Source organism: Lampetra fluviatilis, chromosome 11 (genome assembly GCF_964198595.1).
Source record: "Lampetra fluviatilis chromosome 11, kcLamFluv1.1, whole genome shotgun sequence".
NCBI lineage: Eukaryota > Metazoa > Chordata > Hyperoartia > Petromyzontiformes > Petromyzontidae > Lampetra > Lampetra fluviatilis.
This window is the reverse complement of record NC_136285.1, coordinates 13,648,463-13,668,091: the sequence shown is the minus strand read 5'-3', so window position 1 is coordinate 13,668,091 and position 19,629 is coordinate 13,648,463. Positions and strand designations below refer to the sequence as shown.

The following is a 19,629-nucleotide window of genomic DNA, read 5'->3' as shown; positions in this document are numbered from 1 at the left end:
GTTGGGTCTGCTCGCGAGTTCGTTTCGGTCTCTTCTCCCCCCAAGCGGGAATTCTCGCACGCGAGGATAAATTCATTTGTTCTTCCGCGTGCACACGCGCTCCCCTCCGACGCCTGCGCAGCCATCGCGCAATCGTCCACCCACGGACCACCCCCACCACGTGCCTCCAGTTTCGCTGCCCCCCCCAACCCAGGCCCACAGGAGGAGGTCAGTTTTCACCTCGGTGCGCCTCCTGTTTGCTAGTCACTGCGGTGAGCAGTCTTGGTTTTGTGCGGTCCAAATTGTGTTTACGTGGCCCATGGTTACCTGCAACTCGCGTGAGCCGCGCTGCCTGCAGCACGTGTACTTACAGCACGTGTACCTGCAGCACGTGTACCTGCAGCACGTGTACCTGCAGCACGTGTACCTGTAGCAACGTGTACCTGCAGCATGTGTACTTGCAGCACGTGTACCTGTAGCAACGTGTACCTGCAGCAACGTATACTTGCAGCACGTGTACCTGCAGCAACGTGTACCTGTAGAAACGTGTACCTGCAGCACGTGTACTTGCAGCAACGTGTACCTGCAGCAACGTGTACTTGCAGCAACGTGTACCTGCAGCACGTGTACCTGCAGCACGTGTACCTGCAGCAACGTGTACCTGCAGCGCGTGTACTTGCAGCAACGTGTACCTGCAGCAACGTGTACCTGCAGCACGTGTACTTGCAGCAACGTGTACCTGCAGCACGTGTACCTGCAGCACGTGTACCTGCAGCAACGTGTACTTGCAGCAACGTGTACCTGCAGCACGTGTACTTGCAGCAACGTGTACTTGCAGCAACGTGTACCTGCAGCAACGTATACTTGCAGCAACGTGTACCTGCAGCACGTGTATCTGCAGCACGTGTACCTGCAGCAACGTGTACCTGCAGCAACGTGTACTTGTAGCACGTGTACCTGCAGCAACGTGTACCTGCAGCACGTGTACCTGCAGCAACGTGTACTTGCAGCAACGTGTACCTGCAGCAACGTATACTTGCAGCACGTGTACCTGCAGCAACGTGTACTTGCAGCAACGTGTACCTGCAGCACGTGTATCTGCAGCACGTGTACCTGCAGCAACGTGTACCTGCAGCACGTGTACCTGCAGCAACGTGTAACTGCCGCACGTATACCTGCAGCAACGTGTAACTGCAGCAACGTATACCTGCAGCAACGTGTACCTGCAGCACGTGTACCTGCAGCAACGTGTACCTGCAGCACGTGTACCTGCAGCAACGTATACCTGCAGCAACGTGTACCTGCAGCAACGTGTACCTGCAGCAACGTGTACTTGCAGCAACGTGTACCTGCAGCAACGCGTGGCCCACTAGAAGCTGTTTGACACGGACATGCGGCTGTGTGAGTGAGTGAGCGGCAAATGATGTTGAGGTGTTCTCCGCAACATTTGCCGGGATCATCGTCACCATCGTCGTTGTCACCACGCACGCCACTGCGTTGCGACAAACTATCGACAGCGTGCCACGCGAGCTGATTTCATCGCTCCATCTCCGTGATGGACGCTCCCTCGGTGTTGTTCATTGCATTTTCTGCCACTTCATGATAAGTCTCGACCACCGGCCATCGTGATCCCTTCTGGCGACACGTGTTAAAAAGTTTGGCGATCGTAAACCGAGGTAAGTGATGAGATCATTATATGCCCCACATGTTTTTGACTACAACCTCTGTGTGGAAATGGCTGTAACATTCCATGAGTAATCCCCACCCTTGCTTTTATTCAGCTTACAGTGACGATTTGACGGGTTCAGGTGGGGAGAAGTCTAATTGGAACAATTCAGGGGAAGGAAAAACATCTGGATTGAGCACAATTTTTTCCGGAGATGGCTTCGTTGAAGGCAGCCCTAGAAGGAAGGATGAGACAAAGTCACCTCCGATTAGCACGGGTTGGCTACGTACGGTGCGAAAGAAGTTCAAGATACGTACATAATTGTGGCGCAAAATCCCAAATACGTCTCGTACAGCCTCTGTCACCTGACACGGCCAAATAAAAATGAATACTTGGATGAAATAAATCAAGGTGTCGTGAGACGCACACACACTCACCACGCAAATTCGATTGTGAATAACAACGTTTTTGCTCGCGAGAAGCCGACATTGTTACATTTGCGGATGGCTAAAAGATCCCGGCTTGGCAATATTTGTGAGCGGGTGAGTCCCGCTGTGGGAAGGTAGCACTGGGGGGGGGGGGGGGGGGAGGGGGGGCAACTGGTGCCACGTGAAGCCCCCTGCTCTGAGGCAGAGAACTCAGGGAGAAGGAACAACGGCGAGATGTTAAACTCCCTCGCCTGGTATGCAGGAGGTCGGGGGTTCGATCCTCACCCTGACGCCTGCTGCTGTATATTCGGAGTTTGCGTGTCTCTCTCCACGGGGTCGCGTGGATTTTTCTCCGGGTCCTCCGATTTGTTCCCCTCTGCATTTAGAATCAACATCACGCGTTTAGGATTTCAAGCTGATACAAATTTCCACGCGATAAGCTAATTCGTTGAGCTGTCATTTGTGGCCTGGTCTCTTCTAAAAAATAGCTATACAGCTCAATGGGTCTTACCTGGTAAGTAGTTTTTATTTATTTACAGTAGTTGCTTTATTGATAGTACTGTATTTGCTTTATGAAGCCGGGGGGGGAGGCTGGAAATCCCGGAAGCCCCCCGCTGTGCGACGATCCTGTTCCTGGCGCGCACCGCCCCCCCCCCACCCCCCCCATGGGCCTCCAGCGCCCATGGGGCGGGGGGCCTCATAAGGTCCTCCAGCGCCCTCGCCTCACGCGTTGCCTGCCCACTTGCACACGCCACACGTGCGATAACCGCGCGAGTCGGGACCAGGGCAGCTGCACAATTTGGGTGACCATCATCGAAAAAATTCCGACTCATCCTGAGTACGGGGTAGATGTAGTTTTAAAGGATTTTTTTACGTATAATAGAATCGGCAAATGGGTTGAAACGTACATGAGAACGAGGAACACCACCATCCCAGCACGGATGAAAAAGGCAGTTCATCTGAGTAAATCTGGCACCTGGGTATTCTATGAGTGTGTCTTTTCTCCCTGGCCATCACCACCCTGGCCATCGCCCATCCTTCGCAGCTCTGCCATGGAATTGTACGCACTGCAATTATCTCAGCGAACTTACCTCCGTTGTCTCTTTACCATCGCTGTGTCATCGTCCCTTAATGAACTTGCTTCTGTGGACGGATTGCGTACCTTCGTCCCCCACCCACGCGTAGTATCTTTACACGCGGGCGCCACGTTGGCAGGGCACCGCCGCCGTTCGCGGGGTAACCGACGCAAATAAACATCGGCGGTCCTGCCACCGGTCCTGCCGCTAGCGCCAAAAACTGTCGCGCCGGGCGGTGGCTGCGGCGGCGGTGGTGGTGGTGGCTGCGGCGGCGGTGGTGGTGGTGGTGGTGGCGGTGGTGGTGGTGGTGGTGGCACGCGGCACCACGGGGATTTCACGAGCTGCTTCTGCTCGGCGTGGAACACAAGCCGCAGCGCGTACAGTGTTTAAAAAAAACAGTTCGGGTAGCCCTGGGGGTACACACGGCTGCCTTGTTATTGCTTCCCGTTAGTCAAGAGCACTTTTTAAAGCCCGTTTAGCACTCGTGGCAAGTCGGTGCCGCACGAGAGGGCAAAGGGCTCGGCGCTTTTGGACGCCGGGCCCGAGTCTCCGAGGTCACGGGGGTCAAACCCTCCCCGTCTTTTCGCCGAGATGACGGAAATTCCTCTGGCAATTTTCCGACCGTAGCCGTGGCGCGGAACTGATGTTTGCGCCGACATTTCCGGCACGTTTGTTTAGGAGGGTTTTCTATTACCGTTTGTTTCATTTCAATCGGATCGAATCGAGTGAGTGTTTGGGTCTGCCGTGTGTGTGCGTGCGTGCGTGTGTACCCGTCTGGGGAGCGGTCGTGCTCCACTTATCACGCTGCGCTACGAATCCGGCGACCCAAGTTAGAATCTCGCTCACGGCCAACATCAGTGGCGATTATTTGAACTGGTGCTGTGCCTCCCCTAGGTCGACTCAGCCTCAAATGAGTACTTGGTGCGGTGTGTAAACATCGCCACTCGGGAGACAAAGGCGGCCGGGCGTGGTGCTGGCCACCCACCTCCTCGTGTGCCGTGCCAACCTTAATAGGTGCTCGCTAACAACACTTGCCCAAACAGTCTGTTAAGGCTAATTGGGGATCTTTGTCTTTACGTGTACACGTGTACTTGACTTGAATTGAGCATTTGAGCGGAGGTTGAGTGGTTTTCCCATTGCGCTACGAACCCAGCGACCCGAGTTCAATTCCCGCTCTCGGCCAACACTGGTGACGAATATCTGAACTGATCCTCAGCCTTAAACGAGCATCTGTTGCGGTGTTTCAACATCAGCCATTGGGGAGAGAAAGGCGCTGTGGCGTGGTGCCTGCCACACACACCCTAATGTGCCGCTAACAACATTTTGTCCATGTATACGTATGGGGGGTGGGGGGGGGGGGCTTATTCAATTTCTCCCTCTTTGGAATCTGTCAGCAAGGCCCCTCCAGCAACCACCAAGGGGCCCTAACGCAGTTGCAGTGCCTGTGCACTCAATAGCCCCGGCACGCCACTGCCTGCACATGCAGTCGGTAACCACAGGCAGGTCCCTCGGGAGAAAAAGCGCGGCCTGGGTACACAACAGTAATTATTATGCTGGCCGGGTGCTCCAATCACTTCCCATTCCCAGTCACGGCTGCCAAGGGGAAGGACTTTGTCAAGACATAGATTGTGCCCACTGTTATCATATTTACCCGGCGCACGACTTTGCACAATTGTATTTTTGCAACCCAGACTGGATAAGCCAAATAAAAATATTTATTTTTTATGGAACTTTCAGTGTTTTTGTTTCGAGGGGGGGCGGGGGGCGCGGGGAGGGGCGTGGGGGGGGGGGCGGGGGGAGGGCGCAGGGGGGAGCACGGGGGGACGGGGGGGCGGGGGGGGGGATAACCTTGAGCAGCTTTGGACACCACCAAGGTGGTACCACCGCCACATTTTTCCCCCCCGCTCTCTGATCACACCCGTTTAGTCATCGTCGCCGCCCCCCCTACTGCCCCCCCCCTTTCCCCCGAGACGAAGTGCGCTGTACAGGCCGCGTGCGCGTCAAGTGGCGTGGCACAATGGGCGCAGTTGTGGGGGGCGGCCGCTCGGACGGCGGGGTCGTGTTCTCGCAGCGCGTAGTGTCATCGGAGCGATCGCGCGTCTGCTGGCGGGCTGGGTTGAGGATGTACGTGTGTACCGTACGTTGAACTCCTTTCGAACCGTAACGTAGCCAGCCGTGCTAATCGGAGGCGCGGGGGAAGGAGAACGAGTTGCAGTGAGGGAGGAGGGGCGAGTGGTGGCGTTAGGCTGGGGCCGTTGTCCGCGTGATGGCAGTGGGGCTTGTGGCGGGCGGTGGAGTCCGCGGCTCCTCTGCCACTCGCGCTTGCCCTGCTCGCTCAGCCCGGTGGCCGAAGGGAAGCCGATTGGATTTAAAAGGAAAAGAAAACCGGGGCTACCCTGGGCATCAAAAAGCCCATTGATCTGCGAGCCGCGAGTCGCCCACTCGGATGTCAGCCCTGTGGAATCTGCGTTTAAAGCCGGGGGGGGGAAGGGGTTGGTTAAGCGTAACAGCGGCTGTCATTCAGCTGGAAAAGTTGCGAACCAGAAATATCCCCCTATCCACAGCGGGGTTGCTGTATGTACCTGTGTCGGGTTCTCTACGCCCGTGCGCTGGCGTGCGTGCGTGAATGACGCCGCACTCTCTCCGGAGAGCTGCGCAGCGCACGGGGTAGCCGAGTCCCCGGCGACTCCGCGCCCACTCTCGACGCAGCCCCGCAGACGCAAATGGTCACCCCGCCGGTGGAAATGCACAGGGCGCTCATGGGACGCGCTTACGAAACAAGCCACGGTCGGAGGTGGGGGGTGGGAGAGGCGCGCCGTGAAGCGAGTGCCGAAGTTCGCTCGCTCTGTCAGGGATGGACGCCCCTCCCCCTCGCCGGCGCGCATCTGCCCATCCGTCACGGCACGCCGCGCCGGGCGGTGCGCCGCCACTCACGCGCCCACGGTCAATAGCCCGGCTCGAGGCCTGTTTCACGCCCGATTAGGGGCATTTGCAATTCTGCGGAGGTTTCGCTCCGAATGCGCTGCACGCGGACGCGCGCCCGCTGCGCGAGTCGGTCCGGCGCCTCGCGAAGGTGATCGTCGCAAAGTGAGCAATAAAATAACAAGGGGAATGGTTGTACTCTTCCGCAATTTTCTTGCCGTCTTGTCAGGAGACGAAGGATCCGTTCTGATCTCTCGGGGAGCAAAAGTGCCTCTCTCGGCGTGAGTGAACGATCTGCAGAGGGGGAGCGGTCACGACAGCCGCTTCTGAATTTCTTTTGAAGGTGCCTCTCATCCACGGCCGAGGGGGGTGGCGGTTTCCCACCGCCACTAATGCGGAGATAAATGTTTGTTGCGTGCGCGTTCGAAGGCGATATTATACATATCGAGGAACTGTAATTTGTCCAAATTAAGCGCAGTGCCAAATGTAACACCAGGTGGCTCTTTTGAGCAATCGTTGGTTACCCAGCTGCGGGGCGTCAGCTCGCTGCTCGCGAGGGGCCCACTTGTAGTTATGGGCGGCCGCTCAGATTCCCACGCAGAATCTCAGCGGCATCAACTCTCTGACCTCGAGATGTTTACTACCTCGCCTGATATACAGGAGGTCGTGGGTTCTCCGGGTTTCCCTCCACATTTAGAAACACGTATTAAGCATTTAGAGTATTTGGCTGCTATAAATTTCCACGTGAAAAGCCACTTTGTTGAGCTTTCATTTGTAGCTAGGTCGCTTCTGAAAAAAGCTGCAAAGCTCAGTGGGCCTCACCGGGAATAATTAAAATTGTTAAAGTTGATAGTTTTTATTTCTAAACCGACTGACCACTTTCCGCGATCGTCGTTTTCAAATAAATTCCAGCCTGCCCAGGAACACATCACTCCCGCGTAGATATTCGACAGCCAAATGTCGCCGACGCGACCGCGAAAGCGACAGCAGACGTCGTGCGCGTCGGAGCGACGAGAAACCCGAGGACCCGTAGACCGGAGCTCGCCGGCGGCCCTGGCCGACAGTCGCTTGCTGCGCGAGAGCGACACGTGGATTCATTTCGGCACGGCGTGAGTTGGCGATACGGCGCGACCTCCCGCGCGGTACGGCTCCCCCCGCACCTCCAATACTCTCAGCCGCAGGAGTTAATTAACGTCGAGCAAATAGGTCATTGTTAAACACTTGTGATTTTTTTTTTCCATTGGACCCCAAACTGTAATGAATTTTTCTGCCTCTGTAATGAGCTCCTCCACCTCCCCTCCCCTCTCACGCATCCACCCACCACCCACCCATCCACCCACCTAGCCACCAACCTCACGGTTCTATGAATTCCCACGAAATGTAGTTGCGATTAGGTTCAAGAGTTTACTTTTTTTTGCACATTGCAGCGATCGTAGCCACCTCCAGTGGCGGCAGCAGTCACGTGGACCGACAGCAAATATAACGTAAAACTCTACGCGTTCATCAACAATGCTATCTGACGTTGCAGGCAAGGACCCTATATGCAGAGCTCGTGAAATGTGAAGAAACGTTGCCTGAAACATCACCCATTGCGTCATTTTAATTCCTTTTAACGGCACGGAGTCATCGGCGAATGCGCGGAGTTATGTGGTTCGTTGTGCTCGCACACCAACGGCACCCCAGTGCCACCCGCCAATCTTTCGCGTGACGTGCACCGACAGGACATAGTGCGGTCAATCCTTCCACGCGCGGTTTTGGTGATCGTGTCGCGAATGTCGGAATCGGCAATCAGAATCTTTATTGAGACTGCCGCAACTCTGACGAGGGCTGTGAAGTTCTTCTTCACAGATCCCCCGGCAGGAGTGTGAGAATCGACGACAAGTCGATGCACAGAGAAAAGTCGATCGCATTGCGGCACCGCCGTTTCACTTTTAGACGGCTTAATTCCTGCGGAATCCTCGGGTTACGATCGAACGTGCTTTGTTTACCTTTCTTGTACTTGGCACTACTGTCGTGGTTTTTGTTGCTCCTTGTTGTAACGATCTTACCCCGTGCCCTTACTGGACATCTGTGAAGAACGAGCTTCATAGCTCATCGGATTTCTGGAATAAATAAATATTTTGATTCTGAAGTTCGGGGAAAAAAGGTATGTTTCATGTCCATAAATATCCGCGAGCCTGATACAATTACAAACGCCTCCGCGATCAGAAATATCGCTCGCCTGGCGAAATTAATGTCGGAATATACGCAAATTAATTTCGGTAAGAGCTTGCCAACGCTCGAAGAGGACAGTTTACGAGGGGGGGAGGGGGGGGACGCCCCGACTCGGTGTTATTAAAATCCAATGTCTGCTGCGAACACGCATCAGCACAATGAGCTACGCTGCGGATGAGAGCCAACATCGCTTAGCGCAATATTTCAGACAATGGTGACTCCATGCCGCATTGGGCACGTTTCCAGAATCCCAAACCCCCAGCCCCCCCCCCTCCCCCCAATCGATAAATCAATTCTTCCCTTTATTTAGAGGCACGGAGGCAGGCCCTCCCGAGGTAAGAATGTCGCATTGTGTTCGCGAGCGAGAGCCGGGGAGTCGAGCGCGTGACTGACAGCTGCCGGTGAAAATGTAGAAATAAGAATTTTTTTTTTAAACGCCCAGAAATTTATGAATGAATGTCGGACCCCACGGCAAACACGGGAGCTTTTTATTCAACGCGCCGCCCCGTTGTCAATCAATCCATTTGTTGGACGAAGGCTTTTCCACAGTGCGTCGACCGTACTTCGCCGCGCTGGTCAGCGGCGGGTTTGTGAAGTGGATCGAGGCGCAATGCCGGATCCGCTGGCGGTAGTCGTTGGCAGGGAGTCGAGCTCGGCTCACCGGCTTCGCAACATTTTGACCGAGACGCGGTTTGTCTGAGCGCGGCTGATGCCGGCCAGTGTTTAGGAGGCACAGACTAACAGAAGCGACGTCACGTGACCGGACAGCTGTGTTCAAAATGACAAATATGATTGCAATAATTACAATAATAACGTTGACGATAATGACAGTCGTGGCGATAAGAGGGCCTTTCGGCGCTCGCCGTTAATATTAAGAAGTCCTTTGCCGCAGTTTTCAAGGGCAGACACAGTCACAGCCTCTCACTCTCTCTCGCGCTCCGCCTCCCCCCCCCCGAGCGTAAACTCTCGCACAAAGAGCTGGAGGCCCCTAAAACATTAAAATACCGCATCCTCGCCCTCCACCGCCGTGGCCCCGGCAGCGTTGTTGCCCCCCCCCCCTTCCCTCCCCCCACGAGATGCGCGTGAAGAGCGAGGAACGATGGGACCCCCCCCCCCTCATCCTTCTCGTCGTCAAGCGGCGGACGCGCCGCCTTGCTCTCCTGCCTCGAAGGGGAAATGCCCGCGGGTTCTATTTCTAGGCGTCTCCTTCTCGCCCTCTCTAGTTCGGCGCGTCTCCCGACGGCTGACGATGGATGATCGACTTGGACGCTGCCGCCGCAGTTTGCGAAGGCTGGGGGGGCTGGGGGGGCGGGCGGGGGGGGGGGGGCGGGGGGGCTGTTGCCAGGGCTTCATCTCCAACGAGCCAGACAACAACTCTTTCCGCGCCCGGCACGCCACGTGCAGGTTACTCACCCTCTCGCTGCGGCTGCTGCCGCCGCTGCTCGTGGCGTGCCGCCGCTGCTCGTGGCGTGACGCCGCTGCTCGTGGCGTGTCGCCGCTGCTCGTGGCGTGCCGCCTCCTCCAGTCCGGCCACAACATCTCGAGTGAGAAATTAGGCCCCGGATAGATCTGCAGGCGGGCGCGACTTTGAGGCATCGCCAATTACGCCGAAGCAGTTGTCGCCTCCGGCGGAAAGGACTTTTGTTTGAGTTTCCGGCCAATTTGAAATTGACGGGCCTCAGGACCTGGGTTCATCGTGAAAAGTAAAAGCTAAAACGCAACTAAAATAAACTTCCCCGCAACCGCTTGTGGGGGAGTGGGGGGTGTGACGAACGCCACGGCAATGCTCCCTGAGAGTCGGAGCGGCGTTTTAGACCCCAGCGGCCACCGCTCCTCAGCGCGGCGGAGGGGCGACGGTGCGAGATCGAGAGAGAGAGCGCGGTTCACAGATAGCTGGCGGCGCGATGGGCATCGCCCTGCCAGTTGCGTCGGCGCGGGCGGTTTGAGAAACGATTCGGCGGATTTCCCCGGCGACGTTCCCACCGAGGGCGGGACCCTTCCCCCTCGTCTCGTCGTCAGGTGCGTCGTGAACGCTCGGAAGTCTAAAACCGTGAATTCATCTATTATGCATCGCCGTACAAACATCGCTAAACGCCTCCTCTGCTCGCGAAACGCGGTGTCGTCGCGCTATGGGGGTTGCCACCTGTCCTGGTTTTCCCAGGATCATTCCTCTTGTTTTGACGGCAGCAGCTGCTGCTGCGACGGGGGAGTCTGTTTCGTCTCCTGTAAAGGTCCCAGGTTTCTGCTGTTGTCAGTTGTTGTGGGACTGTACACGTACACCCAGGGCTTCATCTCTCATAGAATGTTTTCTGCGGCCCTCCAATCCCCCCAACCTCTTCATCCAGCGGTGGATCGATCACGGCTGACGACCATTGGTCATGACGATGATGATGACGATGGTGCTGATGACGATGGTGATGATGACGATGGTGATGATGACGATGGTTTTTGATGGTGATAAGAGAAGTGAGGAGAGGTTGGGGGGGGGCTTCTGGTTTGGACGCGGTGCCGCTAATGTAATCCGTGAGCGGTGAATCACCGGCGAGACAACCCCGGCGCAGGTGTTACTCCTGTGAGTTATGGACCCACACCTCCGGCTGGCAATAAGCCATTTATATTCTGCCTCCTAATTAAATGGGCGCGCTTTTTTGATTTAACGCCGACCCTTCCCCGCTTTTGTGTTTGTGTGCAGAATCGCACGTAAAGGAAATTCATATATAAGCGAGTCATCGTGTGTGGCACCAAGGGAACCCGCTGACTCAAAATAACCCTTGACCTTCTTCTCTATTAAATTCAGACCACGCCGCCACCGCCGCCTCATTTATTCTACGAGAATACGTACAAGAAGGGCTAAAGGCGCGGCCCTGAAACTGCTCGCTCGCGCCGCACAGCTGACAGAACCTCCGCCCGGAGGGAGCTCGATAGGAGAGTCCCTGTAGAAGGTTTTCGTTTGGTCCACTCTTCTTCCAAGCCGGCCCAGCCGTGTTGGAAGAGGAGGTGGTAGTACCCACACTTTACCCCACCGCTCGCTGCGGCGTTCCCCTTTTGAAACGCCGCTGGGCGGGCCGAGCTGCGGGGGAGGATTGAAGAAGCTCGGATCGTTTCGACCGCCGCGCCGAGAGATCAATCCGGCGACCTGTGGATTGCAAGTCTTGCGTGCTAAGCTTTATATCACGACAGCTTCCCTCTACAAATATAACGACGTATCGTGTGTATATATATACGTACACACGAGGCGCTTCTGATTTTGGCCCGCGGTCAATTCTTCCTTCAGTTATTGAAACAAACGTCAAAATGCATCGCCCTTTCAGATGGATACGGGTTTTTTTCGTACGCAAACAAGGGCCGTGCCCGAAACGTCGGCCCTGCAGCGGATGCAGGCTTCCCGTTGCGATGAAGCGGTTAACGGCGGACGCGGCGAGAGTTTGCTGAAAGCCGCTAAATTGAATTCACGGTCGTTTGTCAACTTTCCCCTGCTATCGTTCATCGACCTGTCTCCGTCATCGCGGCTTCATGCCGGAGACTTCTAGGGGGAAGCAACGATTGTTGTAACACACAATAACCACCTGTAATTATCAAGTCAATTACTCGTTAATTATGCCAAGTTATTACGACCAGCCGAGGAGTGGTGACGCGCCCTTGAGAGAGGACGTCAACCGAAGAGATGGGAGCGATGGAATCCGTTCGAGTGCAGGTGCTGGGTGGATGATTAAACATCGCAGGCTCGTGAGAGGTGGTTTGTTGTTTGAGATAGCCATCATCCAGCGGTGGATTGACCATGACTCGATGCGTGTATGTATGTTTAACTTCTTCCGCACCCGATGTAGCCAACCGTGCTAATCGGAGGTGCGGGGGCAGATGATTCCCAAAGCACACAAAGTTTTCACCAAATGTTAAAAAAATTCACTTTTTTTCGTGCAGTCTCCGCAGAGACGCTAACGGCGGAGTCGCTGACGGCTGCGCGTTACAGGAATCAACCTGCGGCCCGTGCAGGTTAACCCTTTCCCATTCCGATGACGTACGTGCACGCACGCATACGTACACGTGTGTACACGCGTATACGTGTACACACGTGTATACACGTGTATATGCGTGTACACGTACGTCATTGGAATGGAACCGGAAGTAAGAGGCCGTGCGGGAGGGGAGCGTGGCACAGTTTGGCACCGGCTATCGTAGAGTGCGGTCGTGTCGCTACGGTTCTCTGCGGTGAGTACAACGTCTTTACAAACAGCGACGCTGAGCCGCTCGCGCGTTCCGGGATTCAGCGGTCGGATGGGACCCCCCCTCCCCCCTCCCCCCCCTGCAACCTGCAGTCGTCTCTACCTGGGAACGGGTTAATTAGATCAACGAGGCCACGCCGGGAACGCGCCGCGGGCGGTCGCTCGCTCGCTCGCCCATCGCTCGCCCGTGGCTCGCGACGGGCTTCCCCGCGCCCCCTCGATTCATTCATTCACCCCACGCATTCCAACATTTATTGGGCCGCTTGTTTATTCATTACGCTCGTGAATTATGGATCCGCTTCCACGGGGAGCGGAGACTCGGCCGGGGAGAGGAGAACGGGAGACGTCCACAGGAGCACCGAGCACAGGGATGGGAGGGGGGAGGGGGTGGGGGGGGAGGTGGGGGAGGTGGGGGGGGAGGAGGTGGGGGGGATGTGGGGGGGGGGCTTCCTCGAGGCTGCCACCTAGTTGAAGAGGCAGTACAGCGAGCGGACCAATCGCCATCTGTTACGGGGATAGAGCGTTACCCCCTTGCACGCATCGGTTGTTTCAGGTGCTCTGGTTTCCTCCAACATCTTAAAATGAAAACCCCTCAGTGTGGCTTTACTGGATACGTAAGTCAATTATTTTAATATTTGCCTTGTACACTCAGCCCACTCCGCCAACTCACTGCAGAGAGATCGTGATGTGACAAGGTCCACGTGATTTCCGGCTCAAATAGATATTGAGGCAAGGCGGTACTCATCGCCCGTTTACTACTCTGAGTCAGAAGTGGAAATTCCACATTCCTATGGCAATGGGAGAAAGCTACCCATCGGGCAACTGCTGTTGACTTCATCACAAAGTGTTACTGATTGTATCGACTCTGGAGGGACAATGGAGCTACGTCAACTACCAACCAGGATTTGAACTCGCGACTTTTACGATTGCGAGCCGCTCGCTCGCTCTCCGAGTCAGAATCGGAATCTTTATTTAGGCTGCAGCAGAAGTCGCAAACGGGTTTTGATTCCTTACCCGTACCCGGCAGCACCAGGGTCGCAAACGGGTACCCGTACCTGATACCCGGCCGGGTACGGGTAGCCGGGTATCGGTTAGGGAACGGGTATCGGGTACCCGATTGCGACCTCTGGGCTGCAGGAGGTATGTCCAGTATGGGCGAGTCGGCAAATTGTTCTGCGTCCAATATTGGTGTTCAATATTGGTGTTCAATATGTTCCCAACTTTTTTTGACATTTTGTGAAGCGTAGAAGTGGGGGGCTGAACGTTTAACAAGGGGGCGTGGGTTGGGTTTGGGTGGGTTGGGGTGGGGAGCTTATCCCGTCTCCAGCCTCCTCCCCCCTTTCCCCCCTCCTCCCCCCCTCCCCGCCCTGCAGGGCACACGGAATTAAATCTCTAGTTAACGCGCAGCACAAACATTAACGCCTTCGCTGAACCGAATGACCGCCATCGGCCGAAATAATCAAATCTTCCGCCGCCTGATATCCATACATATTGAGCACATGCGTTCATTCACACCTCCTTGTAAACACACACACACACATACCCACACACACACACATACCCACATATTCTACGTGCACGCAATCTGCCGTAATGTATTCGGCACGCCGCCGGGCGGCCGGGGAGGCGACAGCAATTCCTTACGACTAAAAGCCCTCCTGCATTATGTTTTATTACAACGAAACCCTCGCGTAATGGCTCGGCGCTTATGAGCTGGAAGCTAATACGGGCGGGCGACAATTCAGGCTGAATTTTAAGCGACAAGGGTTTTTGACTTTTATGGCCTAGAAGCTCCGTGCGGGGCTCTCTTCTCTTCCCCCCCCCCCCGCCTGCTGAATGACTCCGTGAGAGGTCGGAAAAATATATTCCCGCCATAACTCAAAAGCTGAATAATCTTCATCTACCCCAGAGTCCACTGCCTCTATCCGAGAGAGCGCACGCTTGCTCAATGCGCGGCGACAAACGCATGTAGCGAGGGGTGAAAGAAATTCCAAGTCTTGATGAATTTTATTTCATTTTAAAATCATCACGGCACAGGCCCCAAAAGCCCGAAGGTGCCAAGCGATTGGTGACACGCAAAAAGCATCGCGGTTGAAGACATTAACTTAAAAAAAAACACTTTAAATAAAAAGTTACTTGAATTTGCTTTAATTGAGCGAAGCCACGTAATGTATGTATGCTGAACTTCCTTCACGCCATACGGAGCCAACCACGCTAATCGGTGAGGGGGAGCGAGTGGCTACAGGGAGCCGTCGCGTGCCGCATCATCCATCAACCCGACCGCTCCGCGTTGGCTTCAGACACCGGGAGTGCGTCTCAGATGTCGGCGCTGGCCGGGACGTCGGCCGTTGATTCGCGCGCAGAGCGGCGTTGAAGGTCGACTCCCCCGCCGTCTGGCCCCCAGAGTTCCACACGGACCGTGATCTCGAGACAGCAGGGGTTGCGATTGTGATCCAAAGGAGCGTGCCACGTGACGTCGCCATGCTGCGGTGTATGACGCCGCACGGCCTCGTTCGTCAGACCAACAAGGCACGATTATGGCTGTGTACATTGTGTACGGCACACAACCATGTACCGGTATTCTGGCGAGTCTCCCCCCCCCCGCTGCCCCCACAATCGTGGGTCGGAAATCACTGGTTGACGAAGCGTGCCAACGGGCGCACGAGCGTCGACTCACGCCCGAGGTGTCGCGGCAACGCACCAACCGTCTGACCATTCGCCAACGACGTTTGCGGCCAAATCGCGCCGGAGCCTCCCTCCCTAAACTCCCCCACCACCACCACCCCCCCCCCTCCCCCCCCCAGCCGTCACTTTAATTGCGAGTGAAACGTGAAGGACGCGCGACGGTTTGTAATCTCGCGGCGTGATGCGGATGTTTATGGCGGCGCTCTGTCAGCTTCATCGTCGTCTCAATGGCACCTGGTTATATATCGCGGCGGAATTCCCCCCCTCTTGATATTTTGTCGTGTATTTCTGCTCGCGGAGTGATGATATATAAATATATATATATTTATATATACACGGCGACCGGGGTGGTGGGGGGGTCTCACGTAATGGATGGGGGTGAGGTATGGAGACAAATCGACTTCCATTTGCACCGGCGCTGCTCGCGCACTCGCCTGGCTTAAACCGGCAACAATTTAACTTCTGAACGAGTAAAAAAAGAAACACAAATGGAAAAAAACATCTCGCCAATCCCAGTAAACATTCAGTGGATGCGAATCGCTGCATCGTCATCATCGTCGTCTTCGTCGTCTTCGCCGTCAGCCATTGTCTACCCACTGCTGGATGAGGGCCTCCAAACTTGCCGTGGCCAGCGCTGACGGTCCAGCGCTCGCTCTTGGACGTGGAACTGATTTTGCCGCTCCATCTCCACGGTGGACGTAGCCCCTCTCGGATGCGTTACCGTCCTTTTGGCCGAAGTGACGGTGCGGATAAAGTGTGTTGGTGTCCCCAGATTAGTTAATGATCATTTACAGCCGCTCTTTCAATCCGCTCCTGGATGAAGGCCTCCCCCACACCGTGTCGGTCGTGGGGGTAGTTTGACCATACTTCACCTCCTACACATGTGTGCAATGTACCGAGAGGTGATTTGGAGCGGGGTTTATATCCACTCCTTGCCGACTTTGCCGGGCTCCGAACAGCCGAGCCACCGACACGGAACCCCCGGTTCTCCGACACTGAAGCTTGGCAAACGCCCTCTGAGCTCCCCAGCGACAATGAGACCACTTCCTAAATCACAGGGAGAGTGCTTCCACGACGACGTCGCAGGGTGGCTGCCGGCCAGTGCGTTTTTGCTCGAGGGCTTTTGGCGCAATCACGGCAATTTACACCGATTTTAGAGAGCGTCGTTTATTTCTGAGAGCTCCGTACGCGCGTCTGCGCCTGGGGCCGAGACCGTCGGGCGCGCTGGATTGTGCGAGACTGCCGCTGCCGTCCACTCGCTCCAATGCCCGAGCTACGTGCGCGAGGCTCACGCCGTCGATGACTTGAATGTCCGTCCTGTCCTGTGTTAACCTATGCCACCCTCTTGCCTTCTTATGCCACTCCATGTCACCTGATCCTATGCCATCCCGTGCCATCCCACGGCATCCCGTGCCTCCCAAGCCATCTTATGAATGTGAACCTCTCAACCAATGTCGTGCAGCCGTGTGCCACCCTGTGCCACCCCCACACAACCGAGCACTTTCCCGCGCCTGCCCACTTTCTCGCGGCACGAGAATGATGGTGTAGGCGCTGCGGTGGGTTCGGACTGCCAGAACAATGGCCCCTGCTGGGATTTTCTCTTCTTTATTTTATTCGTCCACGAAATATTAGTTTCTGCATGGAGGGACCGGCTTGAAATTGTGCTTCTGAGCATCGCTTGCTCCCACATGATATCCGTCAGTGGCCACGCGACTCATTGACAAAGGCACTGGCGGGAAACTCCGCCCGGGCGGATGATCCCGTGGCCACACGGGTCACGTGACTCGCTTTTCATCTCGCTTCAGCACGGCGGGGTCATGCGCCACGAGGCTTTGTCATCTCCTCGGGGGGGAGAATAATGTGATTTTTTTTTTTGCCATGGGAATCGTTGCGAGGTTGCTCCACCGTCCCTTCCCATGAGTCTTAAGTGGGGCGGAATCGTCCAGGTGTCTTGCGCTGACGATAACCCCCGCAGCGACCAAGCTTAGATCAACAAACGTCAATTTGAATGTCGGAAGCCGGCGATGCAGTCTCTAAGCGGCAAGCGCGCTCGGAGCTCTGCGCGGGAGACCGGTAACGTGGCGTCGTTGGCAAGGGCCCGCGGGCGTTAGGATGGAAATGGGACCAGCTATCCCCCGTCCCATTTTTTGCCCTCCTCTTCGCAGCGCCGGCGTCTGAGTGCCTCCGGAAACCACGGCTCCCAGTGGGCATTGCATCCAACCACCCGCACGCTCGATATGTACGTGCGTACGAGTGTACGCTGAACCTCTTTCGCACACCTTAAGTAGCCAACCGCGCTAATCGGAGGTGCGGTGGGAGGGCAGCGAACTAAACACAAAAAATAAGTTGCGAAGAAAATTAGTTTTCAATGTGATCATTGCTTCAGAAGTCTCGGGGCAGCCGTTAGTCGGCCTCGCAGACGGGACCGGCAAGACGAGGTTAATCGAGGGTCGGCAAAGAAGGCGAAGATGAAAAAGAAAAAAAAAAGTGGCCTAATTAAGATGTGATGCGTTTTGCAGAGCGGCGAGATGGGGCCCCGTATGGCGAACGACTGGGGAGCAATTTCGATCAAGCGAAAAGAGCACGCCCGTGGCACTGGGCAATCAGAGCATGCGTTGGAACGGGGAGCCAAAAGTCAGGACTCTGGCATAACCGCTGTTTAATTAAGGTTTGCCCTTTAAAGATAGAATATATATATTATCAAAACCCCACGCAACACAACCTCCTAGAAAAAAAAAGAAATCCTGCTGATTGAAGCTCATTATTGGCTTCTGCTCGTTCTAAGCCGGCGCTCGCACACATCGACTTAGCACAGCGAGCCACGGAGTCCCCCCCCACCGTGTGCGGCTCTCACCGCCCACGGCGGCACACATTCCCACGTCCGCCAATCTTCCCGCTCCCAATGCAAACGAAGTGATTTGCGCGCTGCACGAGCCCGATGTTTGTTAAACGTACCCCGTGTGCCGTAAGGGAGCGCCATGCTCGAGTGCGATTGCGATAGATCGCAACAGACTGAATGTGTTTCTGTGGCGGGATGCTAGCTCTCTCGCCTGGTATGCAGGAGGTCGTGGGTTCGATCCTGCTGCTGTATATTTGGAGTTTGCGTGTCTCTTTCCTCTTGGTCGTGTGGATTTTTCTCTCTGGGTCATACTGCGCTCGTTTGCTGCCGCCACCGCTGCTGTTGCTATCGTTGGTTGCAGTGTGTTTGGTCGCGGTATGGTTGGTCGCGGTGTGGTTGGTCACTGTGTGGTTGGTCATGCTGTCGATGCCGTCGTGTTTCAGGAGGAGTTCGAGAGCATGCTCGCGATCCACGAGCGACGGCGCGTGGCTCTCCAGCGCGCCTGCGAGGCCACCGACGGCTCCTCCTCCTCCGCCTCCTCCCCGGGCGTCGCCGCGTACGACGCCGACGACCCCGGCGACCCCGACGCGGCGGAGACGCCGCCGCTGAGCCCCGAGAGCCTGCGCCACCTCCTCGTGGACGACGAGCACCGGCTGCTCTACTGCTACGTGCCCAAGGTGGCGTGCACCAACTGGAAGCGCGTGCTGCTCGTGCTGACGGGGCAGAGCGGCGGCACGCGCGACCCGCTGGGTATCCCCGCAGCGCGGGCGCACGTGCAGGGCACGCTGCGCTCGCTCGCCGAGTTCCCGCCGCGGGAGGCGCGCCGGCGCCTCGCCTCCTACGTCAAGTTCATGTTCTCGCGGGAGCCCTTCGAGCGCCTCGTGAGCGCCTACCGCAACAAGTTCACGCAGGCCTACAACACGGCCTTCCACCGGCGCTACGGCACGCGCATCGTGCGCCGGTACCGCGCCAACGCCACGGCCGAGGCGCTGGAGGGCGGCGACGACGTGAGCTTCGGCGAGTTCGTGCGCTACCTGCTCGACCCGCGCACCGAGCCGTTCAACGAGCACTGGGAGCTGGCGAGCTCGCTGTGCAGCCCGTGCCGCGTGCGCTACGACGTCATCGGGCGCTACGAGACGCTGGAGAGGGACGCGGCGTTCGTGCTGCGCAGCGCCGGCGCCGACCGTCTCGTGGGGTTCCCGGCGTTCCCCAAGCAGACGAGGACGACCAACGAGATGACGGCCAAGTTCTTCGAGAACATCACGGCCGAGGACCAGGTGCGGCTCTACGAGCTCTACCGCCTCGACTTCCTCCTCTTCAACTACTCCGTGCCCGGCTACCTGAGGACGCAGTGAACGGGACGCGAGAAGGAGGATGAAGTTCGGGGGGGGGGGGTGAAGGGGGTGCGGGCGCAACCGTTATTTATTTGTTCTGTGCAAAGATACAAAGAAAGCAAAGCAAGCGGCGTCTCATGACACCGACTATTTAGCAGCTCGGTGCGATTCAGCGCGGTAATTGACGGCGCCATCTGGTTGGGGGCACTCGTTTACCAAGCGGGGCGCAATCAACGCCGCCATCCCCGGCCTGACCCGAGCGC

The 19,629-nt window shown here is 56.4% G+C and overlaps 1 protein-coding gene across 1 annotated transcript in view; it reads left to right on the top strand.

Annotated features, from left to right (window-relative positions):
• The window catches only part of CHST11 (carbohydrate sulfotransferase 11), a 79,944-nt gene extending 60,524 nt beyond the window's left edge, over nucleotides 1–19,420 (top strand). Inside the window, exon 3 of the mRNA XM_078861052.1 lies at nucleotides 18,476–19,420. Coding sequence (XP_078717178.1) covers nucleotides 18,476–19,387 — 912 coding nt within the window. The 3' untranslated portion in view covers nucleotides 19,388–19,420. The remainder of the gene's footprint in view (nucleotides 1–18,475) is intronic.
• Nucleotides 19,421–19,629: the final 209 nt, after the last annotated feature.